General features: G+C 40.8%; 1 protein-coding gene across 1 annotated transcript in view; it reads right to left on the reverse strand.

The window, feature by feature from the left end:
• Nucleotides 1–18797, reverse strand: part of ELP1 (elongator acetyltransferase complex subunit 1) — a 1639125-nt gene that overhangs the window by 1071381 nt on the left and 548947 nt on the right. The window contains exon 12 of the mRNA XM_044060975.1: nucleotides 16727–16897. Coding sequence (XP_043916910.1) covers nucleotides 16727–16897 — 171 coding nt within the window. The remainder of the gene's footprint in view (nucleotides 1–16726; nucleotides 16898–18797) is intronic.

Below are 18797 nucleotides of genomic sequence, written 5' to 3' on the forward strand. Positions count from 1 at the left end.
CAAACAGGAGAGGTCCCAGGACTGAAGCTTGTGGTACTCCACTTGTCAATGGTTTGAGGTCAGATTTGGAGTCTGCCAGTGTGGGTTCTGTCAGTGAGCCAGTTGGCAACCCATCTTGTGACATACAGATTTATACCTACTTTAGTGAGTTTAGCTATAATTCCAGAATGGGGGATGGTGTTAAAAGCCTTGGCGAGGTCAAGATAGGCTGTGTGAACCACCTTACCCTAATCTACGGCTTTGGTGACTGCCTCAAAGAAGTCGGTCAGGTTCAGGAGGCATGATTTGCATTTCACAAACCTGAACTGGGTGGGATCCAGAGTTTGGAGGTTACCAATGTCTTTGTTTATGAATTTCATGAGGATAAGTTCCATGGCCTTGCAGACCAGGCTTGACAGGCTAATACGTCAATAGTTCCCGGGATCAGTGGTGGCTCCCCCTTTTTGGAGTGGGATAACTGTCGCTATGCGCCATTCAGTGGGCACAACGCCTGATGCAAGGCTATTATTGAACATGGTGCTTAGGTGGGGAGCCAGTTCGTTCTGAAGTTCGTGTAAAACGCAGCCTAGGATGTTGTCCGGTCCCATGGATACTGTGTTTTTGGCTTTAGACAGTACAGCTTTTACCTGCATAGTTGTGATTACAGGGACTCTGCATTCTTCCTGTATAGATATGGGCCCTTTAGGGGGTGAGGGGGGGTAAAGTTAGCACTGATCCTATCTGCCAGGATGTTGGCAATATCAGTTGGTTCAGTAATTTTTGTGCCGTTGTGCTGTAACTCAGAGCAGATCTGGGTGTTGCCATCGAGATTCTTGACATAGCTATAGAATGCTTTGTGGTTGTCCTTAGAATCAGTGGTGATTTTGTTTTCATAGCTAGCTTTGAAGGATCTTACAAGGGATCTCAGCTTCTTACTGAGGCTGACCAGGGAGCTCCTCCACTCATGGGATTTTATTCTCTTTTGCAACAGTTTCTTCCTTCTGTTGTTCAGTTCATTTATGGCAGGGGACCACCAGATTGGCTTCCTTTTTTTGGAGGACAGCGTCTTGGTTCTGTTTGGGATAGCACAATCCATGCACTCATGTAAGTGCTTATAGAGTGCATTTGTGTAGGATTCAGCAGTTGTAACTGTATTGTCCATCTGCATGGGTGTCATGAAGTTCACCACTTCTGCCTTAAGAAGCATGAAGTTGGCTTTGGAGAATTTTTTTTACCGTGGTTTCCTTAATGGGGGTGGGGGGGTGGGGTGAGGGTGGGATGTAGACATCAAGGGTGATTAGCTTATGGTCGGATCAGACCAATGAGGAGTTGACTTCAGGTGTGGAACACCAGTCACTCATGTTGGTAATGACTAGGTTTAGGATATTTGTTGCCCCTGGTGGGGGTGTGGATAAGTTGATCCAGGGCATTGGAGTTTATGAATTCCAGAAAGAGTTGAGAGAATACCATCAGCAGAAGTTTCAAAATAAGACTCCTCAGAGCCAATACCAATATCTACCTCCATGAACATGCAACATCACTACAAACAATGTGACTACATTCTTAGTCAAGCTATGAATTATATCCATATCTAGATTGCAACATCTTGACCTAGCCTTTCACAGTGGACAGCAGCAATCAATCTCTGTATTGAAAAAAAAAAAAAACAAATTGAGCAATAGTCAAAAAGGACATATGCAAAAAAAGGTGTTAGCCCAAAAGAACTGCAAACAGTGTGTGTAAACGCTCTTACTGGGAGGTCTTATTCAGTAATTCTTAGGAAGGGCTACCAGACGATACACAGGGATTCTGTTCCCAACAGCATCAGCTGTATAGGAGACACCTCAGAAAGCTCTAGACTATGACCACCCAGAGTAAACCTGAAAGAAAGTACAGTTGTGTACACTTACCATAAATGTAGATGTTTGAGTGTATTCACTGTTGCAGTCATCACTTTTGGGGTTATCTGCTTGCAGTAGCCCTCAGTCGGCCTGATTAACAAAGTCTTGGGTCCTGCGTCAGTTGCTGCCCCTTCTTCCATGACGTCAGGTTGTCAGGGGTATAAAACATGCAGCTGACGCCATTACATCAGTTTTTTTTGCCCCCGATGTCATGTGCCCCCATAATGGGAAGCAATTAAATCTATAAATATACAAGGTTATACCTCCAACAAAAAAGCAAATACACCCAAAAAGCTTTTGAAGCTAGCAAAGGAAAGTAGAGGTATATCCAAAATAAGAAGGGGGCTGAAGGGAGGGTAACAAGGAATGCAACAGTGAATACACTCGAACGTCTACATTTATGGTAAGTGTACACAACTGTACTATGTTCGTGTTTCACTGTTGCAGTCATCACTTTTGGGTAGATTCCCAAAGCTAAGGATGGGAGGAGGAATTTAAATGGAATTAGGACCAGCTAAAAGGCCCTGCAAGACTGCAGTGACAAAGCCAGCTCTGGATTTAGAGAAAATTGGCAGATAGTAGTGCCTGGTGAAAGTATGTACAGAACTGCAGGTAGCAGCAGCTTCTAGGATGTCCCTGGTAGAGATGCCTCTGAAAAAGGCTGTAGAGGTAGATGTAGCCCTGGTAGAGTGGGGTCTGATCCCCTGTGGGATAGGTTTTCCATGGTATTTCTAGCAGAAATGAATGCAATGGCCTATCCATTTGGAAATGGTTTGCTTTGAAAGAGCCTTTCCCCCCTCTGTCCCTGCAGCAAATGCTACCTGCAGTTGATTAGATATCCTTTGAGGTTTAGTTCTGTCCAAGTAGAATCTAAGTTGTCTGTGCACATCTAAAGAATGCAGAATCTGTTCCCCTTTGTTCTATGGATTAGGAAAGAAGGTTGGCAAATGTATGGACTGATTAACGGCCACACTGGATACTGCCTTGGGCATGAAGGAGTGATTGATCCTGAGGGACACCCTGTCCACATGAAAGATGATGAACGGCTCCACTGCCATGAGGGCCTGTAATTCAGATACCCTTCTTGCTGAAGTGATTGCTAAAAGGAAAGCTGTTTTCCAAGAAAGGAATTTTAAGTCTGCAGTGGCAGCTGGCTCGAAAGGAGGAAGGGTGAGTTTTTCCAATACAAAGTTGAGGCCCCAAGCTGGAGTTGGATCTCTCCTGGGTGGTCGTAGATTCTTGGCCCCTCTGAGGAACTGTTTAAGCAGTGGATGAGAGAAGAGGGGTGGTTCTGTGTTATGATGGCTGAGGCATGAATTTTGATGGAGGAGAAAGACAGGCCCTTATGAAGCATCTCAGTTACGTATTTTAAAATCTGAGGTAAATTGGGCACTGCTGTGTTCATCCCTTGAGATTACTTCCAGGCACAGAATCTTTTCCATTTTTCAGCGTAAGACTTTCTAGTACTAGGCCTCCTTGCCTCTAAAATGATATCCATCACTGGTTTACTGAGGGATGGTAAAGGAGAAATTATGTAATTAGCCAGGCTGCTAGATTCAGTGTTTGAAGTTGAGGGTGCAGAATTCGGTTCGCCTGCTGAGACAATAGAGTAGGAGTCTGAGGCAGGTGCCATGGGGCCAACGGTGACACACTGCGCAAGAGGGGGTACCAGTGTTGGCGTGGCCAGTCTGGTGTAATCAAAATCGTCCTTAGTTTGTCCTGTATGATCTTTAGTAGTACTTTGGAGAGCAGAGGCAGAGGGGGAAAGGCATAAACTGATAGGTTTTTTCAGCTGAAGGACAGAGCATCCACTTTCCAAGCTTGTTTGTGGGGAGTCCTTGTGCAAAATTTGCCCAACTGATAGTTTTGGGGGGAGGCAAACAGGTCTATATCTGGGCTCCCCCATTTGCTTGTCAACATGTTGAAAATCCTTGGTTCCGGTTTTCACTCATGTGGGTCCATGAGGTTTCTGCTTAGTTTGTCTGCCAGTGTATTTATTTTTCCTGGCAGGAATTGAGCTTGTAGATGGACTTGATAGCTCAGGGCTGTGTTCCACAATGCCATGGCTAGTCTGCAGAGGGGGTAAGAATGTGTACCCCCCTGCTTGTTTATGTACCACATAACAGTGGTGTTGTCTGTCTTTATCATTAATTGTCCTGGAAGAATGTGGTCCTTGAAGGCAGTCAGAGCATTCTGTATAGCTAACATTTCTTTTTGACTGATATGCAGGTGCATTTGACTTGGGTTCCATTTGCCCTGAATGCACTTTCCTGCCAGGTGGGCCCCCCATGCATAGTCTGATGCGCCTGTTGTTAAGGTTTGGATGGCAGGGGGTAGTGTGAATGGTAGTCTGTTCTGGTGGCAGGCCTCTGCCCACCAAAGGAATTCTAGGCGTAGGCAAGGTATGATAGGAATCATTGCTTCTAGATCCTGTGAATGTTGACACCATAGGCTTTTGAGATACCATTGCAGTTTCCTCATATGCAGCCTTGCTTATGGAATTAGAAGAATGCCGCAGGCCATGAACCCCATGGCTTGCAGAATATGCCTTGCAGATAACTGGGTTGTTGTGGCCACTTGTTTGAAGTAGGTTGTCAAATGAATCAGTTTCTCTGGCGTGAGAAAAGCCATCTGGGAAGTTGTATTCAAGCTTGCTCCCAGGAATATAATTTAACATGGCACCAGGTATGATTTCTTTTGTTTATGGTGTACCCCAGACAAGTCAGTACCCTTTGAACAAAGGCCAGATGTTTCAAAAGTATGTCCTGGCTTTCTGCCTGAATTAGACAATCATCCAACTATGGGTATATTTGAATATTTCTTTGCCTGCAGAATGCATTGACTGGAGCTAGGCACTTTGTTAATACCCTGGGCGCAGTAGATAAGCAAAAGGGCAGAGAACTGATAGTGCATGTAGCCTGCTTTGAAGCATAGGTATCTTCTGCAAAACTGCTTGATAGGGATGTGCAGGTATGCTTCTTTTAAGTCTAGTGTAGCCAACCATGCATCTTTGCATAGCATAGAAAGCAGCTGGTAAAGAGTCAGCATCTTGAATTTTGGAATCACCAGAAATGTATTTAGAGTAGAAAGGTCCAGGATAGGACGCCATGTATTTCCTTTTCTGGGTACCAGGAAAAGTCTTGAATAGAACCCTTGTCCCTTTTCCTCTTCTGGTACCAACTGAATAGACCCCCATGCTTAAGAGAGAGTACTTGTTTTTGGGACTCTGCCCACTGATTTGGGGGTAGATCTGGCCACCCGTTTGGTGTTGGTACAGTGTGGAAGTGAAATCTGTATCCTTGGGACACTATATTTAAAACCCATTTGTCCTGGGTAATGAGTTGCCAGTTTTTGGCCTGCAGACCAATCTTTCTGTCTAAAGGAGCATTCCGTTGGGAAGTGCTTGGAAGTTTTAGAAGCAAGTCATTGAGACTGTTTTCCATAGGGTGGAGTCTTGCTACTACCTGATTTGGGAGCGGAACCCCCCCACTGCTTAGTCTTGTGTGTTCCTTAGGACTGAAACATGGGGTTTCTGCTATGTTTGGGTTTGGCTTGAGAAGACCTGGAAGGGGCTGGAAAGGACCAATTCTTAGAGGGCCAGTGCCTACTAAATCTAGGAGGCTGAACTTGTATGAAATCTTTAACAGTTTGCATAGATTTAGCTTTATCTTCCATCTGCATCCAACAATTTAGCTTTAACATGATCAGGTAAAGATTGCTCCTTGAGCCAACCATGCCTTCTGAGCACAGACCCAGTAATAGCAGCCCTACAAGAGGCATCTAAAGAATCAAATCCACATTGCAAAGTATGTTTTCCAACCTGTTCAGCAGAATGCATTAAATCCTGTAATTCTTTATTTTCTGCACAGTCAGGAATCAACATCATTGTCTGTTTACCCTAATGGCCAAGGTTGCAGAAGTGTAAACCTTCTTACCCCATCTATCCAGCGCCCTGGAGTCTCTATCAAAAGGGGTAGGATTTTTAGCAGTAGAAGCCTTAATGCCCTTGGGTCCCTGTGAAATAGTGTCTGGATCCGCAATAGGATTTTTAAAGAGGAACTTGTGAGAATCAGGAACCCTGTAATATCTGTCAGGTTTTCTGGGAGCAGAAGGCAATGAATCAGGGGCCAAACTAGATTCCGAGAAAGCATCATCAACAATGTCTAGTACAGGAGGAATAGCTAAAGGCCTATGCTGAGGCAGGAGTAAGAAATCCCTAAGCCTCTTTTTTGAATCAGAAAAATCCTGGTTTTCCCAGTGGAAATGCTCCCTTAGAATATGTAAGGTTTCACCAAAAGAAAAATCCTCGGGAGGGGAAGCAGAGGGAATAGAGTCCTCTGCATCAGAATCCTCATAAGTAGATAAGGGCAAATCCAGATCATCACATGTATCAGAAAATTCAGAATCCTGGTCAGAGGAATCATAAACAAATTCAGTCCTAGGTCTCTTAGAAGAGGGGGGGTCTGGCTTCCCCTGATTAGAGTTATAAGATCTTCAGCCATTCTTATCATTTGTTATTTTAGGCATAGAGGCCTGAGCATGCAGCCTGGGCGTTGTTTTTTTAGGCATGGTTCTAAATTTAGGCCTAAAAGAAGAAGGAGGCGTCGGTTTAATATGCAAGCGGCTCTGGACCCATCCATGGTAGAGATATCCGCATGTTCTATAGTTGAAGCATCTCACGGCATACCGGACTCCGAATGGGTCTCAGTAGAGGCCTGCGAATCAGAAGTAGCGGGTGGCGCCTCACTGATTACCGGCGAACTGGTGACTGGCTTAGGAGAAGCATCGTCGGCAGTTCTGGACCTTGGCGACCTATCTCTGTCTTTATCCTTGCATTTTTTTGGAATCCCGGTAGTTGGATGGCTAACCGACGGCATTTCTGGATAATTAAACCAAGAACAGAAATATTTAGAGGCAAAAATATACCGATGACTGATAGTGCGTTGATTAAATAAAGCACAAAACCGACAGCAAGGTATGTTGTGGTCAGGGCCTAGGCAAGGAATACAGCACGAATTAAAATCTTTATAAGGTATTTGCTTTCCACAAGTAATGCAGTTATTAACTTTTACTGACATCGGTAAGGAGCAAGAAAAAGTGTCCCCAACGAGGTACTTAGCTTTAGTTGAAGACTTTGGTTCTGAAACTCGAAAACAAAAATTTCAGAAGTTGACCGACCGACACTTGCGAACTGCTTCTGCTTCAGGCACCGCACGGCAAGAAAGACTGATGTAATGGCACTGGCTGCATGTTTTATACCCCTGACGACCTGATGTCATGGGAGAAGGCACAGCAACCAACGCAGGACCCAAGACTTTATTAATCAGGCCGACTGAGGGCTACTGCAAGCAGATAACCCCAAAAGTGATGACTGCAACAGTGAAACAATAAGAACATCAGAAGATCCCTGAAACTAAAAGGCATAATCTTCCAAAAACTACCCACCATCCAAAATACAAAGTGCAAATTCAGACCAAAGGACAACAGAGTAACTTACCCTTGTGCCCCCCCCCCCTTTCGAACTTACTGCAAATTTATAAGCAAAAAGGACTATTTATTTTGTCCTATACTCAGGGCAAAAATCAACAGCACTTGTTCTGGTAACTGCAACACTGTTTTTGTGATATAATGTGCACAGTGCAATGGTGACGGTCTTTTTTATGTAGGGAAAACTACAAGTTCAAAATCAGGGTGGTACACCACCTGTCTGATATCAGGCTCCAAATCCTCAAAATAACAACTAGAAAAGCACTGAGGTTTCCACTTCCACATCCTGGGTAAGCTTACTATGGGTTCCACTCAAACAAAAAGGCAATCTTTGAAAAAATGGAGCCAAGCTGGCAGATAAGGTTAACCCCAGACAAAGCATCCACAAAATCTATATGGCTGACTACCCAGCACACACCTAAAAGCTAAAATTAAAATATGGTAAAGGTTCTTTATGACACCACAGTCTAAGAGTTCCTTGAGATTTACCATTATTGATTACATTAGAAAGAATGTACAGCTGCATTAGAAACTTACCATGAATGTATGTTTGAGCAAATTCACCGCTACAGTTCTCACATTTCAGATAACCTGCCCACTGACTAACAGTACATCTACTTCAACTTCCACATTTATGGCAAGTTCCAAACAAAACTCTACCATGTCACTCACAATAGTCACTGATGCAATCCTCACATTTGGGAAGACTCCTAAAACACAAAGTCCCACGGAGGAGAAAAACAGTCACTTGGAAGTAATGCATAGAAGGTTGGCAGAAATAAATCCTGCCATGGCCCTACAAGCTGTTCCTATGCTACAGTGTTGAAAAAGGTATGAACAGATGACACAGCAGCTACTTCTAGTACAGCTTGGTTAGTAATACCCCCTCAGGAAGGCTGTGGTGGCAACAATGGCAATAGGGCAGGCCCTAATCTGGCCAGTGGTACATTTGTCATGGTGTGAGTAATAAAAATAAATGCAATGGGCTAACCATTTAGATAATGTCTGCCTGCTAACAAGCCTGCTTTCTTTTCCTTTAGCAAAAGAGAAAAATAGCTGATTAGAGTTTCTGAATTCTTTTGTCATATGAATGAAGCTGTCTAAACACATACGCACATCAAAGAAATGCCGGGTTACTTTCTCCTGAATTTTGAGTCACTGGGAAAAATAGTAACTGAATAGCCTGACTTATAGTAATTGCTGATACCATAACAAGCATAAAAGCAAGGATATTCTGCTCTGGTGAAAGACCAGAATAGGTTCATTGCACTTCAGGTTCTGGAGTTCAGAAATTCTTCTGTCAGGGTAACAGCAACAAAAAACACTAACATCCAAGACAGGCAGTGGAAGGAGGATGAAGCAGCTGGTTCAAATGGGGCCAGAGTCAGTTTTTCTAGCAGACAAACCCTTGACTGTTTTAGTAAGGAAACCCCAAGGTCTCTCAAGCTGGGTTGTGTGCCTAGATAAGTATATACTAAAGGGAACATTATACTCTATTACTGATCTGATAAGGGAGGAGTAAAGGGGAATGATGACTTCCTTACAACTAGAAGATATACCCCTGGTGATTACTCTTGCTATATGAAAGGATTTCCTAACAACATTAGTCAAATGGCGGTCAAAGGACAGCTCTTTGCCAATGAAAGTGCCCAAAATCACTAGTGACAGTCATTTTTAAGGGGGGTGGTATCAGTCATATGATAAGAGCAGGGATGCCTAGGTTTGCCAAACGATATAATGCTGCATTCTTTGGCATTTAATTTGGGGTTGGGGTCTAAGCACCACTTGTTTGTGTATGTTAGACCCTCTTGCAGGATCTGCAGATTAATAGGAGCATTTATGACAACCCTGAGTTTGCAAGCATTAGCAAACTTCATCAGCCACAGGTCCTTGCTGCTGGCCTTAAAGTTAGAAAAGAAGATACAAAACAGGAGTGGTACCAAACTAAGCAAACATGGAAATGGAGAAAGGAAATTTTATCGACAGGGTTCAGTACAAGCAGGGGGTATAGAAATAGGCACTAGGGGGTTGAAATTTACTAGAGAAAATTACAAAAGAACCAGGGTACTGGGAAAGAATCATGTAATAAAGTGGGATTCGGCCAAGCAGAAGTACTTGAGGTTACAGACTATCTTCCCGAACAGGGATCGATAACAGAGAATAGGCAATGAGAAAGAAATGGGATAAGGTGGTGCTAAGTGAAACACTGGTTCTAGTAGAGTTTTTAATTAAGACTAGAACAGAAGCTCTGTTGAAAAGCCATACTTAATAGCACATGTAAAAGATCTGTAATAATCAATCAGATTTGGTTAAAAAATAATGGGAAAAGAGAAGGGAAAGGCAACTTACAGCTCAACAGTGAGTTGACATCTATATGAAGAATGCAACTAAGTCTAGAAAGTTTAATATTTTGGTTTGGAAGTGTTTGCATAGTTATTTTATATCCCAAGCAGACTTCAGAGAGTTCCGAGGTGTGATGGATGGGAAAGACAGGTAGTTGGGCATGTGTTTTTTGGGAGCATAAGGAGTTGGCACATTTAAAATTAAACTTACCTGCAATGTACTTTGTCAGAAATGTTGGGTGAGCAAATTGTTGTAACTAAGGAAATGATTCATTTGAGCTGGGACATAAGATCTGAATTGTTTAAACATTGAAAGCATTACTAAGTTTAACGCTGTTGGCTGCCAACATAAAATGGAAATCAAAATCTAAATCAACTATAACTGAAATAAGGAATTATGTTAAGGAGATAAAAGCACTGGAGGTGAAATCTTCAGAAAAGGGAAGGAACAAATTATAGAGAAATAAATCAGATTTGAAGCAACAACACAATGCAGAATAATGCTCAGGAAGAGGAGACGTGAAGTTTAATAGAAATGCGGGAACACTGCAATTTATGTAACAGAGAGAATAATTGTTAAAAAACAAAACATATCTACACTGCATGAAAAAATGTTACTATGGTATGTTTTCTCTTCTATTAATGTACAAGTATGTGTCACTGTTTAAAACATGATTTAATAAAATGTTTACGAAAAAAGAGAGAGACAGAGGAGTGGTCCCAGGACTGATCCCTGGTGGGACACCACTGGTAAGAACCCTTAAAAGGAGAGCATGCTTCAAACACTACCAGACTAGGTACTAAAGGTGAGGCAGTTTGCTATCTAGCAGGTCACACAGGAGTTCATATTTGACTGGATTATCTCACCAATTATGCTAGAATGTGGGATGGTATCAAAGGCTTTGGCCAAGTCTACGTATGTACTGTGAACTACTTTCCCTAACTGACTTGTTCAAATGTTCACCAAGTTTAAGAGGCAGGATCTGCCTTCAAACACAAACTGGTTTGGGTCCAGGGTTTGAAGATTGCCTATGTCTTTGTTAATAAGTTCCATAATAATGTACTCCATTGCCTGACAGATGAGGCTGATGTGGCTCAGGGGTCTATACATGTCTAGATAAAGTGGGTGCCCCTTTGTGGAGTGGAATGACTACAACAGTTCTCTATAGCTCTGGCACAAATCCAGGCGCAGACTGAACAAGATTAATAAACAGTATGCCAAACAATGTTTAGTGCAAACAAGAAGACAGCCTGGCACATTATAAGGTCCCATGGAACTACTGTTTTTAGTCTTGAAGACAGCACTTGGGACTTGATCAGAGGAGGGAGGTGTTGATAACTTGAGAAAAGATAAGGGAGTAAACTTTGAGCTAAATTTGTCCACTAATAAGTTGGTATTGTCCTCAGAGGATGAGTATGTGGTGATATTTTGTACTAGCTCAGAGCACTGTAAAATATTAATTCTAATATTCATAACATAGCTAAAGACGACTTTATGGTCATCCTTAACATGGGTGACACAATTCTCAATTCAAACTTGCTCCCGGATGATTTAATTTTGTTTCCAAGTCCTTTGTTGATCTTTTTGAGTTCTTCTTGAATGAATGAGGTTTTAATTTTTTTTGGGAGGGTTATTAAATTTCTTATTATTCTATAATTTGTTAATACATGGGGTCAATCAAATGGATTTGCTCCTGAATTTGTTGCTGTATTTATGTCTTACGGGGATGAGAACCCCAAATAAGCTTGAAAATGGGCATACAGTTTATCCATGAATATGGCACGTGTGTGATACTGGGTCAACGAGGTGAGATGAAGCAGATTTACGTTAGAGTAGTCTGTGAAGACAGATGGGGTTTTGAAGTAATTCAGATCTAACCATAAAGCTACTGCAGAGATGTCAAATAAGAAACCATTTGCTAAATATGAGTGCTGAGCATAGGGGGATATACTGGTGAAGAACAGGTCCGATATTTTTGGGCATCTCACTGCAATTTGGGCTACTTGGTCCAAGGGATTGGCATTAAGAAAGTCTAGGAATTTCGGTGCATAATTATTTATAGTAGTGTAGATTCTCCAGTTAACAGAGGGATAGCTGAAATCACCCAAGAGAATACTGTTGGATTGTATAGTGGGGATGTAAATTTATTTAGACATGTCTGTGGATTGCCATGTCATGGATGGGGTACAGCAGTTGCCTACAGTGTGTTACTGAGTCTTGTTTATATTGAGAAGAATGTGGAGGAGTTCCAAGGTCAGTGGTTTGCATTAGGAGTCTGGAGGTGAAATGGCTTCACAGCAATACTGATATACCATCTTCAGCTATACTGCTCAATTTGTCCTTGAGTCTTAAGGACTGGCAGACACTAAAACCCTCCAAGTGTGCTTTCTCTGTTCTGAAATCTCGTTTCAGTAACTATGCAAATATCTATATTTTCTACGGTTATGAATGCCTGTAAGAAGTGCAACTTTTCGTTTAGGTTTCTAGCAGTGCAACCTTGACATAATTCTAACTTTAGATGGCTATGTAGGTAATTCAGGGAAGCTGACCTTTCCAGAAAAGGGCACTATGAAGAAAGTGAATGTCTCAGCTAATATATGGAAGCCATCAGGAGGCAGATGCAAGCCATCCCTAGCAAAGCAGCCAGGGCTGTTAAACTTCTCCTCCCAGGTTGACATATACTAGATCCCCCTAAAATAACAACAGTAGCTAAACCAACAATTAAAGTCAATGATCTTTTGTTTTTTATAAAGACGTCATTCATGGTGATGGTAGGAGAGTTTCATACCCATTTCTGATGCATATTCTGAGAGCACCATTATTACGCCTCTTCGTATGACTCAAGCAGGTGCATCTCAATTATTCATTTCCATGTGTGCAATGACCAGGTCATATGTACACCTGAGATAAAGACACTTGAGGGCCTGACTGACATTGTGGATCCTGGCATCTGGAAGGCAGCCAATGGTCACTCTGTCTTTGCTTATGCTAGTGAGTGGAGCATGTGTGCAACTAACGACAGTGTCACCTATAACCAGCACATTGCCAGATGAACTAGTTTGGCCCTGCAACCATAAGGACTTCTACAAGTTAGTTGTATGACTCCTTTTTGTGGCTATATTTTCTGTAGTGTTGGAGTGAGCTGTAGGCTGGTTAAAAATCTGTCAATGTTGGGTAGCGTGCAGAAGGTAGATCTCAGGGTTCAGGATGACCCCCCAGATTTAGGAGTTCTAGGAGGCTTTGGAGGACAATTTTTAACAACATCAGCATAGGACAGTTTTGTGTTTGCAGTCTGCGGATGTTGCAGTGGTGTCAGTGTTGGTGCGACCATGTTAAGCTAGACATTTACAACTGTCTGAGAGAAGGACTCCTTCAGTTAAGAATTTGCACCTCACAGTGATCGAGCACTTTGAGTTAAGAAGAAGTTTGTTTTCAGTGAACATGAGGCAGTTCTAACACTGCTTTAGGATTCCATGTTCCACAGGACAGCCAACAGAAAGGGGACAATGCTGTCTTACATGATGACCAGCCCTGCTGAGTGATAAAAGTATGTGAGGAGCTAAACAGGGGCTGAAGGGATAAGTACAGGGGTAGGGGAAGTGTGTTAGACTACAGAAGTTCAGAGCAAGTCCATACTGTTTAGTACAGCTGGTCCCCTGGGCTTCGCAGATCAGCTCAGCTAACAGGAAGTTCATGCAACTTGGCATAAATCATTTATACAGAACAGAAGTGGATACATAACTCAAAGAGTTAGAAGAAGGTCACTTTCATTAGTACAGAGAATGAAGAGTTTTCTAGTGCACACTACCTACTACGGAATTGCCAATACCATGCCTCTGTGCTCGGTGTGCCTCTGCGTAGTAAATACTAAACAAGAAAACAGAAGAACCAATGAAATCAAGTTGAAGTCTCAAGTATAATTGCTCTATATCACACCATGCAAGACTTGCAGCAATTAAACTAACTCTCACTTAAATTAATCACAACTTAATCCAAGAAGGCCCCTACACCAGGCCATAAAGACTTACTCAAGACAGTATATTATTAGAGAAAACAGCACTGGACGATGCAAAAACAGTTCAAAGTAGCTAGAATAGTTAGATGACTTACAATGGATATAAAAAGTTTACATACCCCTGTTAAAATGCCAGGTTTTTGTGATATAGAGACCACAATAAATCATTTAAAAACATTTCCCACCGTTAATGTGACCTATAACCTGTACAATTCAATTGAAAAACAAACAAATCTGTTAGGGGAAAAAATATATAAAAAAAATGTACAATAAGCTGGTTGCATAAGTGCGCACACCCTTAAACTAATACTTTGTTAAAGCACCTTTTGATTTAATTACAGCATTCAGTCTTGTTGGGTGGGAGTCTATCAGCATGTCACATCTTGACTTGGTAACATTTGCCCACTCTTCCTTGCAAAAGTGCTCCAAATTTGTCAGATTGTGAGATCATCTCTTGTGCACAGTCCTCTTCAGGTCACCCCACAGATTTTCTATTGGATTTAGGTCTGGGCTCTAGCTGGGCCACTCCAAAACTTTATTTTCTTCTGGTGAAGCCATTTTTTTGTTGATTTGGATGTATGCTTGGGGTCATTGTTGTGTTGAAAGGTAAAATTCCTCTTCATCTTCAGCTTTCTAACAGACGCCTGAAGGTTTTGGGCTGAAAATGGCTGGTATTTGGAACTGTTCATAATTCCCTCTACCTTAACTAAAGCCCCAGTTCCAGCTGAAGAAAAGCAACCCCACAGCATGTGCCACCACCATGTTTCACCATGGGGATGGTGTTCTTTTGGTGATGCAAAATTTTGTTTTTGTGCCAAATGTACCTTTTGGAATTGTGGCCAAAATGTTCAACCTTGGTCTCATCAGACCATAACACATTTTCCCACATGCTTTTGGGAGACTTGATGTACTGTTTTGCAAATTTTAGCTGTGCCTGGATGTTTTTCTGTGAAAAAAAAAAGCTTCTGTCTTGCAACCCTACCCCACAGCCCAGAAATATGGAGAATACAGGCGGTTGCTGTCACTTGTAGTACACAACCAGTATTTGCCAGAAATTCCTGCAGCTCCTTCAGTATTGCTGTAGGTCTCTTGGAAGCCTCCCTGACCAGTTTTCGTCTAGTCTTTTCATCAATTTTGGAGGGACGTCCAGTTCTTTGCAATGTCATTGTTGTCCCATATTTTCTCCACTTTTTGATGACTGTCTTCACTGCGTTCCATGGTATATCCAATGCTGTGGAATTTTTTTTGTACCCTTCTCCTGACTGATACCGTTCAACAATGAGATCCCTTTGATGCTTTTGTAAGCTCTCTGTGAACCATGGCTTTTGCTGTAGCAGGCAACTGATTTAAATGTCAGGAGAATCCTACTAGGACAGCTGAACTTTATTTGGGGTTAATCAGAGTATCTTTAATTGATGACAAGTGTGTACCCAAGAAGACTGAATTCTATAATTAAATCAAAAGGTGCTTCAACAAAGTATTAGTTTAAGGGTGTGCACATTTATGCAACCAGCTTATTGTATTTTTTATTATTTATATCTCCCCCCCCCCCAACAAACCTGTTTGTTTTTCAATTGAATTGTACAGGTTATAAGCCACATTAAAGATTGGAAAAGTTTTGAAATTATTTATTGTGGTCTCATTTTTTATATCACAAAAACCTGGCTTTTTAACAGAGGTATGTAATTTTTTTATATCCCCTGTAGGTGCAGACTGAAAAGTACTTTCCTAGGTTTTTTCTAATTTTTCAAATTCAACTCTCAGTTAATACAGTGAGTGCAAGTGACACAGCTCTATATAAACTTATCTGTAAGACAAGTATAGAACCTGTCTCATCTACACTAATTAACTACCTAAACTGTCTTGAATACAACTGCATCCCACACCTTGCAACCTGTTCAACATGACAATGTCAATCACATTTTTTTAATCTGAACAATTTTGCTTTAGATGTAAGCAAAGTAGAATGCAGACGTGGTAACTACTCCTACAATCATTTCGGCTTAAAATGGTGTCAAAGTTATGTTACATGTCTTGTCATAATCTTAAGTCATGCCATGTACAGTGATATCAATCATTAAGTGTTTTTTTTTTTATTTCAAACAACCCTTTTCTGTTGGTGAAATGGTCCTGATGTTTTTTCACACATTTTAGAAAATTTCTTAGCCAAATGCCCTCCCAATATTCCAACAACAGGGTATACAGTAACATTTTTTGACCCATGTATCTGCCTAACAAATCACTGACCATGGTTATACTGACACATTCCACTCTAGTAAATTTCATCACACTGTTGTCTCTACTTCACTACTCTAACTCAAACGTGACCCTCAACTAAGAAGCAACCTCTAACCAATACATTATCACTCATACCTCTGATCAGTCTATAACCTCAATCTTCAGTTTGTCAGCTCTCTTTTTCTTACTCTCTGGCTCGTCGCAAGTCTCACATTTTATCTCACCAAGTACACATTTTCTTTAATTTCTGATCATTACTTCAAAACTAGCTTGCACTACTGCTGTCATTATATAATTTACTGTAATCAGACATTATATAATTTACTGTAATCAGACAATGTGCCTTCACATGAACAACTGCAAATATTACAAACTGGAATTTTGCCATTATGGAGCTCCCCCCCCCCCGTAACTTTAATGAAACAATGCTGTCAGCCCGATCAGATTATTCTGGTAACCAAATGCAAATAAATAACTAATAAACAAATAAACACACACACACAATGGACAGTAATACCTTAGGTCTGTCTTGCTGTGTGTAACATGATGACAGAGGCCAGCTTAAACAAACTCTTGGAATCCACAAACAAAAGCAAGCCACGAACATTACTCAGCTAACAAGAAAGGGTCTTCCAATCTTCATGGGACAATAAACTTGGCCAGCAGGAACAAAAAAGAACATGACCATTTCTAAACATAGCTACACGATGACTACTGCAGTAAGTGAAAAAGTAAAGAGAAAAAAATATGCACAAAAACATACCAAATCTGTAAACAGCGAGTCTGTTGTCCGCAGTAAGTACACAGAAATCTCTGCTGTGCTCAGGCTCTGAGTGGAAGACAACCTGGTTTACAGGTGCGTGCAACTGGATATAATAGGAACACATTGGAGGAGGCACAACAGATTGCTGGAAATTTGTTACCAACACTTTATCTGAAACACAGAAATAGACGGCAAAGTTACTACGAAGTCTGACAAAGACAAAATTCAAATAAACAGTAGCTGCTGAAAAAATGTTTCTTAAAAAAATGAAAAGGCAACAACATTCATCTTGAAATAATTTAGGCAGAACTGCAGAATTGTAGAGCTTGATCAGATGCCAGTGATGAGCTGGTGGGATCCTCAGTGAGCAAAACAGGAAAAATTAACATGCAATTTCTCAAACCTCCCCTTAATGAAGTATATCCCACCCCAATACGCTACAATCTTAGAGTGAAGATTTTACTATGTTAGGAGATCAGTGGGGAACCTCTCCATGTAGCTGGTTAGGATTTTCTCATTTCTGTTTTTATACTTTGGGTACTTAAAATTTGTTACATTTATCATCATGTCTGTTTTAGTAGACCTTATTCAGGTAAATTAAAAAAAATCACATTTCAATGTTTCTGAATTACAAACGTTAAGCCTTATGATAGACCTTCTAAAGGCTTGATAACAAAAACAAATGGATCATAAACATCATCTCCCAACCATCTAGGCATCTCTTAAAAGTAGTCAACTATCAAACGTCTTAATTTTTGGTGGAAGTGCATTCCACAATCGCCCATCTCTACAATGAAAAGAGCAATTTTTTGTTCTACTAACATGTTTTGTAATAACTACAAATTCACTACTACTTGTTTCAATTAAATGTTAAATAATTTCAGTACCCATATTTGCTGTCGATAATGGGGCATGTAGACACCTGTAAATAATGATTAAATTACTTCTTGTTAATCTAATGAGCAGAACAAGGTTTCAAGTCTGTCTTTCTAATCAGTGTCTTTAATCCATCTAATTTCCCTGATACCTCTGCACTCTTTCTAACTGTGCTTATATGTGCTAACAAGTGCACAGTATTAAGTGTGGCCTTACTATGGTTTTACACAGTGAGAGTAACCCTTTCACTCCCCTGCTTATAAGAGTTCCAAGAATAACTTCAATAGCTGATTAACTTTTTCTTATGATTCCATCCATGTTAACATCAAATATAAAGTGTTTATCAATTACTTGCCCAAGATCTCTTATGCTAGAACCCTCTTTCAGTACATCACTGCTCAATTCATAAAGGGAGTTAAGGTTTATTATTACTAAAACACATCACTTGATTTTTTGCATTGTACTGTAGGTCACCATTTTTTTTTTGCTCACATTTTCAGAATGTTCAGAAAAGCTTGGGGCCTATGCTGATTATCTACATTTGACAGAATTAAGCCTATCTTTACATCATCTGCAAATTAACTGCACTTGATTTTTTTTTCCTTCCAGGGGAATTCTGAAATGAATATACTAAAAAGTTTGGGACCCAGTACTGATCCCTGCGGCATTTTGACAACATACCTCTACCAGTGACAACATATTGCATACTTTAACTCTGCAAATTCTTACTTCCAAGCAAAGACCAAGTCACCCTGTGCTGTAACTATTAATATTTTTATCTCTCATAACACTCGAGATCATCTAACAACAACAACAGAAAATGGGCAAGATGTTAGACCTGCTTGAGAGTGATACTCATTTCAAAAGCTTTTTTACAGCTTGCAGCACGAATATGTCTGGGCTTGTCTCAAACAAATAAAACAACTATTTTAAACAGCCAAGGATACACAGCATGCAAACAAACAGTACAGAAGACAATGCATGTAAACACATCAGTTCACCATGAATCAGTAAACAAGCAATAGAAATAGCACAAAACTCTTAAAATTCTCATCTAAACAATACAGTGAAAATATACACTTAGGCTGCCCCTATGCCATGCACTGGCCATAGCAATTTATCAACTTGCACCTATGAAATGCAGTGCAGCATATACAATTTATACCAACTCTAAATATCAAAACAAAAATCAAAG

The sequence above is a fragment of the Protopterus annectens genome, chromosome 2.part0 (genome assembly GCF_019279795.1).
Source record: "Protopterus annectens isolate FY-2018-M chromosome 2.part0, PAN1.0, whole genome shotgun sequence".
Taxonomy (NCBI): domain Eukaryota; kingdom Metazoa; phylum Chordata; order Ceratodontiformes; family Protopteridae; genus Protopterus; species Protopterus annectens.